The 10,550-nt window shown below is 43.5% G+C and overlaps 1 protein-coding gene across 1 annotated transcript; it reads right to left on the reverse strand.

Moving 5' to 3' along the window:
- Positions 1-6,007: 6,007 nt before the first annotated feature.
- LOC147423662 (pentatricopeptide repeat-containing protein At5g27110-like) lies at positions 6,008-9,957 on the reverse strand. The gene has a single exon (XM_086501796.1). It carries the CDS (start codon positions 9,871-9,873, stop codon positions 7,555-7,557), a length of 2,319 nt encoding a protein of 772 aa, XP_086357922.1. The 5' UTR covers positions 9,874-9,957; the 3' UTR covers positions 6,008-7,554.
- Positions 9,958-10,550: the final 593 nt, after the last annotated feature.

The raw sequence follows: 10,550 nt of genomic DNA on the forward strand, positions 1-10,550 counted from the left end.
AAATTGATGCGCGAAGCAACCATAGTGTGGTGGATTACTTTTGTGATAGAACCAATCGTTGAGAGTTGACATACTCAGCCATTTCATTAGATAATCTCACACAGAATTGCTATTTTTTCTTGATGAAGTCTATCTTTTGAAAGCCAGTAGCCTTGAGATGTAATTTCCAAAACGTGTCCACATATTTGTGGAGAGACTCATCGGAGAGCAGCTTCAAACTCCACCATTCGGTAAGCACTTTGTCCTTTGCATCACTTGCAAGGAATTGCTTCATGATGGAAACTCGTAGACTTTTCCATGTTTTTGGGGATTTGCCATTGCCATGAAGGCTAGCCCACCATTAATGAGTAGATTTCTGGAAATTCATAGCTACATGGTGTAGCTTGAAGGACATTTGTCGATAGCACCAAAGGTGCCATCATAGGTGAGAAAAGAGATACTCTTTCCTCCCTCTTTGAACTTCTTGAGCTTTTGGGACCTTCTCCATGCAGGGTAAGATTTGCGATGTCCTCTCCTCTTGTATTCTCTAAGAGAATAGCTTTTGATTTCATCAGAAGACAAGGAAGATGAAGAAGAAGGAGAACAAGGTGACCTCTTGCTTGCCTTTTTCTTCCTTTTTTTCCTCTCTTCCCTTTCGGAGTGACGAGGAGAAGGACTATGGGTTGACCGTTTCCTCTTGGGAGGAGTTGGCGACCGTCTAGACCGTCGTCTTCATGGAGCCACATCTTCAGAGGAACTTAGGGATTCACTTCTTTCTCGTTCTTTTGATTCCTCCTCTCTTATTGGAGAGAGTCTTCTTTTGGGAGTCTCATCAAGAGGCCTCCTAAGCTCTCTCTCCCCTTTGAGAGGAAGTGAAATCCCATAAGCACAAAGTTGTTGGGTAACTTCGGCTTGGAAAGCAGGGTTGCCCATAGCTTGATGCAACTTAGTAACAAGATAGTTAACAAACATGGGGGCATCATCATTAGCACCTTCATGTGCAAAATCGAAGTTATCAATATTCATTCTACTCTCTTGGTTATTGACAGCCATGCTAATTAAACTTATATATAGAATTACTTTGTGCTTTGCTATCCGCAAAAAACTTAGTTTCTACTCTCCTTTACCTTTAAAAAATTAGTTCTCAAACAGCCACACTCGTGGTTTAGACACTATTAGTTGCAAAGACTAGTGGAGAGGGTCTAACATTGCTCGGTTGATTATGGTTCCTGTTAAGCTTGCTCGCAGCTCAATAATAGTTAAGCCAAAGGAAAACCTCAACAGGATCCATTATTAAGACTATAGTTCCCAATAGTGTACCTCGAACTAAGTCCTTCTCAACCAAGATAATAGATCCGTGTCCCACTTACCCTATTGCAATGAACAGGTCCAACCTTTCATGGACAACTTAAGGTCCTCTCTTCTTAAGCAAGAAAAGAGAAACCAATGGCTTTGATACCAATGTAATGGAAATGGCCTATGAACTTTGAGGAAGCGGAATTAAGAGGATTAGAGTGAGCATTTTCATGAGACTACTTTGACAACATAGAGGGTGAACTTAGTTAGCGCTAGCAACATAGCCATAATACTTAATAACTTGGCATGAACAATACTTTTGCAAGAGAGAGAGTTAGAGAACTTGACAACAGTTGAGGAACTGATTTATGTGGAGCAAGTCCCCCCTCGAATAGGATTTTGTATTATAGATTCTCCCATCAAGAGAGACTTGGTACAGTACAATCTTTGTGTTCCTTGTGACCTAGGTGATGCAATGAAGATGGAAAGCTTCATGCATCACGAGCATAACATAATCTTTGTAAAATCATTAACCATCCCCGGGATCAATCCCCAAGGCCTCAAACACCTTCAAAGGTGGAGAGAGCTAGCGGGAAATGAGGGTAGGGAAGAGGAAGAAGAAGCATTTATAGGATAAAGACATAGTTCCTCACTTATCATCACTCTTCTTGCTTAGCATAGCATAATAGCATAGTAATGAAGATGAAGAAGATGGAAAGCTTAAGCATTGAAGCATGGATCTTGGTTGGATTTGCATTCCATAGCCAAGAGTGTTGGTGTAGACTCTCTATTTCTCAACAAGCTTGGAGAAGGAGATGGAGCTCTTGCACTTTGTACTTCACACAATGAGTGTGTGTGTGTGTGTGTGTGTGTGTGTGTGTGTGTGTGTGGGAGAGTAACCCCCAAGCTAGCCCCCTCCTTGCTTTGGTCGACCCCCTCTTCTAGCTCATGGTGAAAGCTCATTGGACCCCTTCAAGCCTAGTCAATCACATGCAGAGTGCATATCAAGCAAGCATGCTAGCCTTGGGACAAGTGTCCCCCTTTCCCCTTTGAGAGAAAGGACTTGATAAATGCATACACAATTAATTAAATTAACTAAATTATGATTGGACCCCTTGAGAGGCCAACCAATAGGCTTTAGGCACACCATGAGGGCAACATGAAGTAGAACATGACAAGTATCCTTGTTACTTCTTTACACTAAGCTTGCCTTGTGTGAGGGTGTGTGTGTTCTCTCTCATGCTCCTACAATAAGGGCTCTCCCACCCTTGAGTAGGGATCATGTTTGATTTTTGGAACTCCTCAAGCCCCTTAAGCACCTTAGTCATGGAGCACCTTAGCACCTTAGTCATTAAGCACCTCAAGCACCTTAATCACCTTAGTCAGCAAGCACAACAAGCACCTCAAGCACCTTAGTCAGCAAGCACGACAAGCACCTCAAGCTTGGGCGAGGCTCCCACCTCAAGCACAGCCCTAGCTTGCCTGAGGTCAAAGGACTTTTAACACTAACCTTTGGAGGTCTTTAATGAAGTTAACCCTAAGGTATTTAATCTCCATTAAGTAGCCTTGCTCTTTGACAGACCCTCTCTCATTTGGACCCCTTTAACCTTGGCCCCGTGTTGAGATAGATCCATAAGCGCATGTCTATAGTCTAACCCTTGTTCCCGTTTATTCTCCCACATTAAATGGTCAGTTTAATAGGAGAAAATCATTTGGGTTGGTTAGATATTAGATTTTATGAAAAAGTAATTGATTATCCTTTGGATTTTAGGGATACTAACGGGCGGGCAGTATTCTGTTGTATGACTTTATGAAAGAAGTGATTCGACATAGGAATTCCCAAAATGAATCTGATTTTTGTGTGCTCTCTCATGTGAGTCGTGTTTGTGTGCATGTGTGAAAGAGGAAATGACTGCAGCATTTCGGTCTTGAGATTCCAAATGAGATGGACATGATAGCAATAAAAATTAGTCAATGCGGACATCAGTGAGATCTGTTAGAGTTTTGGCATCTCAATGAACTGCCCAATGTGATACCATTATTTAGTTTGGCTTTTAGGTATTTATTTTACTTATTTGTCAAAGTCTAGGTAGGGCAATTTACTGAGGTTGGTATATAAGAAACCCCTTGCCTTCATTGTATACACATTTAGCTATTCATTGACAAGGCTCTCTCTCTCTCTCTCTCTCTCTCTCTCTCTCTCTCTCTCTCTCTCTCTCTCTCTTTGGTCTCTATGATTCCGCGTCATCGACTTTGACATGGTATTAGAGCCCCTTGGTGTAGCTCGGTGATTGAAGCCCTTGGCATGGAGGAGCAGCCCTGAGAAGAGAATAAGTTGAGCCCCCTCATCATTGGAATCCCTTGTTGTCCCCGGTGCTCCCACACGCTACAGTTGGAGTTTTAAAACGCTACGTGAACTCCTTCGTCCCCCCCCTCCCGTTGGGCATCTCAACATGCTGCCCTGCAGTGTTGTGCTACTGGACGCAAGTACCAGCGTTTTGAAACGTCGGCTCAATGATGCCATTTTTTTTTCCTACGAGCATTTCAAAACGTTGTATTGGCAGCACCTAGGCAACAGGAAAGGGCAACGGCTTGTCTCTCTGCTTTGAAGTGCTAATGTCCATCGGTAGTCCCCCTTGGCGATAGTCGTCCCCCCTTCGTTCAGCATTGAGTCCAGCGTTTTAAAGTGATGTGGGCTATGTAGGGCACCTTTGGAGATTGAGAGAAGAACAGGAAAATTAGTTTGGGAGAACAAAGAGGGGAGATATTGGAGTTGATGAGAGGTGCAAAGAAATTGGAGCTTAATAGAGGGCCAGTTTGGAAGCTTATTGTGGGGCTTAGGATTCGTGCGGCCACCCTTGGAGTGCGAGAAGGTACCAAATTACCAAATTTTGCAACTTCAACATGGCCCCCCTTTGCTTGACCACCCGCAAAGACCTCGACCAAAACCAACAAACGGCTATGGATAGCGGATTCACCATCCAGTTAGCGGCCTATGCACCGACACAGTTCTCAAGGAACCCGGAAAGTTGTTTGGCTCGAGATTTTGAAGTCAAAAGCAAATGCCCGAGTTTGCTAGAGCCCAAAGACAAAGGTCATCTTGACAAGGATGGCAGTACCAGTACGCAGTTAGGTGTCTCGATACCCACAAGGTACCGAGTTGTTATGAATGTGACTATACGCTTTGTTTGGCTCGAGAGTTTGGAGCCAAAGGCAAAACCAGGAACTCAAAGGAAGACAAGACAAAGGCAAGCTGGACAGAGATTATAGTCATAAAGATTTGACAGAGGAGATCAGCATGGCACACATAGCGGCTGCCATAGTGGCCTCAACGTCAGATTTCTAGTCAAAGTGCAAGTGTCATCACTAGCTTCAATCAGAGAGAGGCTTGTGAGTGGCAAGGAGGGGGGAGCAATGCTCCCTATAATTAATTTGGACCCTTTTGTTGGAGTTCAAGTTATCGGTGTTTGGACCCGTAGGTCGGAGTTCCATGCACATGCATCTGGCAGGGAACCAATCAAACATATAAAACACTATGGATGAGTGCACTAATCCAATGTTGTTGGTCGGATCATAGACACGATGTGTTCCACAATTCATTATCTTGGAGTTTTATATTTTGGACGTGATGTGTTCACAGTTCACGAATGGGAATTATTGGATATATTGTGGTCTACAATTCAAATTTTCTACAAAGGCAATCGATGCTCAAGATGTCATTATTTTCAGGGACAAAGTTGAAGGTAGCAAAACCGAGGTGTATCCAGTAGTCCAAGGCCTTCTACTTGGGCGTCCATGGTAGCTTCTTCATCGACTTGGTCTAACTATTGATGTCCACTATGAGCTGCAAAGAGGGTGTGTTTTGACATCTCAAGTGAAGTGCCCAATGTGATCCCATTATTTAGTTTGGCTTTTAGGTATTTATTGTACCTTTTTGCCGCAATTTAGTGAGACTGCTATATAAGCAATCCCTTCCCTCCATTGTATACAGATTCAATTATTCCTTGCCAAGGTTGATTGGTTCAGGAGACTCTCTCTCCCTCTCTCGCTCTCTCTCTCTCTCTCTCTCTCTCGTACTCACTCCGCTTGGTCTCTATGCTTCTGCAACGACTTTGACAGGATCTGGGATAGATCTAAATGCGATTGCTAAACATGTTGCTTATAGATCATGGTCTGAGATCTCGATGGACTTTATGAGATTTGATTTGAATGCGATTTAAATGTTCAATGACTGTCGTCTTTGTACAAGTGCTGGATTTGTGTCGTCTAGTGCATCAGAACTTAAGAGTCAATGTCTACTGAACTGGTTTTTGGCTTATGTTTGATTTTGTAGGCGTAATCAAGGGTGATTACAATTCTTTTAAGAGGGGGGTATGTCACAAAATGATGATGTGGCATGTCCACTCGAAAATTGACAGATTTAAAAAAGATTATAAGTTGTCCCAACTTATAGGGTACCCGTCCAATGGGACCCTAGGGACACTAGTTATTAAAAAGACAAAATTACGTAAAGTGCTAACATGCCAGGGTCATACGGATGCTTTCGCAATTCCGCCGACTGTTAACGTGGCACCATACGAAAATCCGCGATTTGTGCTGGCCACTTTTGAGAGCGCTAGTTTTTGGCTAAATGCTTTTGAGAATGAAGCTTTTCATGTACTACTTTTGGAAGGCCTCGTGCCTATAAATTGTAACTAGTGTCTCTCTTTCCCTGAAATTTGGCTCGGAGCACTGAGCAAAGAGAACCCTCGGAATTTGTACAAACATTAATATAAAAATAGACCCCGAAAGGATGCTAGACTTTGGGGCCAATACCTCTAGGCACAGAACTACATCGGGCCATGCCGCTCTATTGAATTGTGATAAAGTTTGTGAAGTGATTTTAAGTGATTTCTCATGTGTCGTGCCATATTCCCGACTTGGGGTGCCCAAGTTTGTTACAATTACGATTGTCCATGGTCAAGCTACCATCTCTAGGGTCCTCCTTCAGCATCGATGACTTGCTCTGCTTCGTTTCTTTGATTACTCATTCATGCTTCATGGCCATTAGCTCCTTGGGGTACATGATCTCTTTGGTGCCATTGCTGCGGGTGTGTGTGTGAGACCGTCTTACTCTTTCTTTCTCCTTTTTTTCCCCTCTTCAACTTTTTTTATTTGTGATGGTTGTTAAGAACACTCAGCATACAGTCAGCTAAGGCATAAAGTGGAGAGCATGGCATGAGGACAGAGACATGTTGGGTGGGTGGTCAACGTATGAAAGACATAGGCCATGATGGACCTTGCTAGTAGCTTATGCCCTGGCTGCTCATCAATGGTGTCAGTCATTATTACAGTGGCATGGTATTGGTGCAGACCAGCATGGGTTCTTCAAGTTGAATAGAAGGTGGCCAGCCAGCAGGTATGAACTTGGCAGCAGATGATGGCCGTGTCAGAAAGCAGCACCAACCAACTGCGACTTGAATTCAACGAATGACGGCAGCATGACAGGTCTACGGAACAGCTCATGAGAACTTACACTTTTATATCTGCAGAAATGAATAAATAAATGCCAACTTGATCTGCAGAAATAATCTTCCTCTTAGCATCCGAGCTCTTGAACATCGCATTTAGGCACCAGAAGTCCAATATGCATCAGGTCCTTGAACACCTTCAGTGTCAAAAAATGGTTGCAGACGCCCCCACTTCGCCCATCAGACCAGAAAAAAGAACCACAACTCATGGGGGTCATGGTAGCCTTCTTCCTTCATCTTTTGATATTGCTCCATCAAGCCTTCACCTTTGCATAGTGGCTTGTTACCCTACCACCCCTTGGCATCCAAGAATAGCACAGGCCACCAAATTCCAGCAATCATAATAGATTGTGCACACATTTGTAGCTGAGGTCATCATTAGACTTGACAAAGATTATTGTCAACAAAGTAAAAATATTCACAATACCCATACCACCTGGCACACATTTGTAGTATCACAGACTTGACCAATAATTCTGGTCACTGAAATCGTCAATACCCCCATATGACTCTGGAAAGGCTTGTCAAAGTTCCATCCTTCTTTCGCCATTTCTCCAAGGTAAAGAAACACTACCGAATGCTGAAGACTTCTACATTTTGCGCAGCATTCAATCGAAAGAAGATGCCACACATGTGCTTAACAAGCTGCCAAAGCATATTGACCAATCGAGAATTTTCTCAATGCATGAAGGAAGAGCATCTCAATAAAATGTAACCACTTCTTATGCCACCGTCATTGAGAATCTGCCACTGGTCAGCCATGATTGCCTCAGCTTATCACCTCAGGAAGAGTCTTAGTTGCACTACTCATATTTGATAGCAATACATATGGTGTAGGGTTGTTTGGATCAATTTGTAAAGCACGCCCTGCAATCCGTTTTGCCTGCTCCGGACCACCGTGACTACAGCAAGCGCCAAGCAAAAGAAGCCATAATTTTAAACAGTTTTCAGATGGCAAAGCATCTATCAACATCTCCGCATCATCAATATGCCCTGCACGACTCAACAAATCGATCATGTAGGAGCAATGCTCATGAGTATGCTGTATATTATAATCCTTCATCAATGCAAAAACATGTCTTCCCTGTTCAACATTACCCATGTGATTGCATGCAGACAGCACACTAACAAATGTAATGCCATCTGGTTTCACGCCAGCCTTTAGCATTTCGTGAAATGTCACGATGGCCTCTTCTCCACTACCATTTTGAGCACAAGCAGCTACCATGGTATTCCACATGACAAAATCCCGCTGTGTGAAGGATGCAAACATCTGGCGAGCACTATCCAGACTCCCACATTTACCATACATATCTACAAGGGCAGTAGCAACCTGAAGCTCCTCCTCATAGCCCAATTTGACTACGTCCATGTGAAACTCAAGGCCCTCCTTCATGCATGACAAATTGCTGCATGCATTAAGTGCGCTGACATATGCAATTGAATCGGGCACAACATTACTTAGCCGCATTTGATAAAACAAGTCCAATGCCTTTTCATCACAGCCAGTGCGAGCATATGCAGCAACCATTGAGCTCCACAATATAACATCTTTTTCAGTTGCTCTCTCAAAGATTGCCTCAGCATTTTTTATATCTCCACAATTCCCAAACATGCGGATAAGTGCGGTATTCACCATGATATCATGTTGATATTGACTCTCTGCAACGAGATCATTGATTTTCTGGCCCTCTTGCAAGTTTGCTAGACATGCACATGCATCAAGGGCACAGACAAGAGTGATAACGTTGGGCTTGACACCAAGGCTCTGCATCTTTGTGAAAAGATCCAAGGCATCCTCATGAGAACCTCTTTGGACATACATAGAGATCATGGCATTCCATGTAGATACACTTGGCTCGTTGACCTGATCAAAGACACATTTGGCATCATGCGGACTCCTGCATTTCCCATACATGATGATAAGAGCGCTCAATATAGCTGAATCCTTTGCAAATTTGCTCTTGGCAACCAAAGCATGGATTTTCTTAGCCTCATCTATGAGTCCTCTGTATGCACATGCGTCGATGACGGATAGATATGTTACTGTATTGGGTTCAACATCACCACCTTGCATTCGATAAAAAAGTTCTAGACCCTCTTTGGCATTCCCATTCTGAACACATGCGCCAATCATTGAACTCCAAGAGAAGACATCCCGATGGGACATTGACAAGAACACATTCCTTGCGTCTTCCAAGCTCCCGCACTTTCCATACATGTTCACAAGAGCATTTGCGACAATCTGATTTCTAAGATAGCCACTGCGGTGCACCAGATTATGCAACTCCTTTCCAACATGTAAAGATTGAAGAGCTGCACAGGCATCCACCATGCATATAAAAGTGATATGATTAGGCTCAAAGCCCTCATGCCTCATTTGCTGGAATAAGCTTAAGGTCTCTTGGGAGTTGCCACTCTCATTACAAGCAGAAAGCATGGCATTCCAGGAAATGACATCTTTCACAGAGATGCGCTTAAACACAATGTTTGCGTGTAGGAAGCTCTGAATTTTACCATACACATTGATAAGAGCTGTGCATACAATAACTTGTCCTATGTAACCATTATCAACAATGGCGGAATGAATTTCCCATACATCGTTTAAGGTAACAGAGGCGTCAAATGCGTTTAGTACACAAACGAAGGTGTGTGGAGTGGGGGGGAATCCATTGTTCTGCATGGTATGGTACACCTGCAGGGCATCATGGCAATGCCCATTTTTAGCATATGCTTTGATAAGGATATTCCAGGAGTAGAGGTTCCATTCTGACATAAGATTGAAGGTGGATGCAGCACCCAGTAGATCGCCGCAGTCACCGTACATTTCAACAAGGCAGTTGCCCAAAAACGTGTTATGTACACCCAGAAATTTACAGATATGAGAGTGCAAGAGCTTACCATCATCAAGCACCTTTGCTCTGCCACACTGCTTTAAGAGAATAGAAAGCGGACCAGAGGATGATGAGCCAGGTAAATTCTGTGGAGTGACCCGTAATGCTGGCTGCTTTGGCCCCCGGTTGGACTCGCTGTCCACAAAGGCAGCTGTCTGAGATGGAAGATATGCTAAGGTGCCCATCTCAAACATGTATGTCTTCTTAAGAGGGGGCGTTTTATGCTCGAATCTGACTGGAGATGCAGAGAGAGAGAGAGAGAGAGAGAGAGAGAGAGAGAGAAAGAGGCCAATTCCAATAGACCAACTTATTAGGCTGTGTTCAGACCAGACCGGTTTCTTCAAGAAAGCTTTATGTTAGTGTTAGGGGGCATAGGGGGCATAATTAGATCAAGATTGATGATGAATGGAGAGAGATAGCAATTACAATGCACAAAGTACAAGACCAATAGAAATAACTTGATTATGAAAGGAACTAGCAATACACTAGAATGTGTATAAGATGTGGCTACTGATATAAAAATAGCATGGCAAGTACAAGTGTAGTACAATGGCTAGGTGCAACTCTGAAGGGCCAATGGGTATCTTCTCAAAGGGCAAAGGGAAACCTTCCAGTATAGCCACAAAAGGGAACTTCTTTGGCTCCTTCTGCAACTCATCTAAGTCCACTTGTAGTCACATGGCCATGTACAGCTCTCACGGGCCAATATATATCTCCCCAAAGGGCAAAGCGCAACCTCCCAATGTAGCCACCAAAGGGAACTTTGGCTCCCTCTGCAACTCGTCTAAGTCCACATGTTGTCACATGGTCACCTACTGAGACTGTTAACTAGATTAGAGATGCTACACAACAATGCGGAAAGGCTACATAT

This window comes from Adiantum capillus-veneris, chromosome 26 (genome assembly GCF_014529385.1).
Source record: "Adiantum capillus-veneris isolate H3 chromosome 26, ASM1452938v2, whole genome shotgun sequence".
Lineage (NCBI taxonomy): Eukaryota > Viridiplantae > Streptophyta > Polypodiopsida > Polypodiales > Pteridaceae > Adiantum > Adiantum capillus-veneris.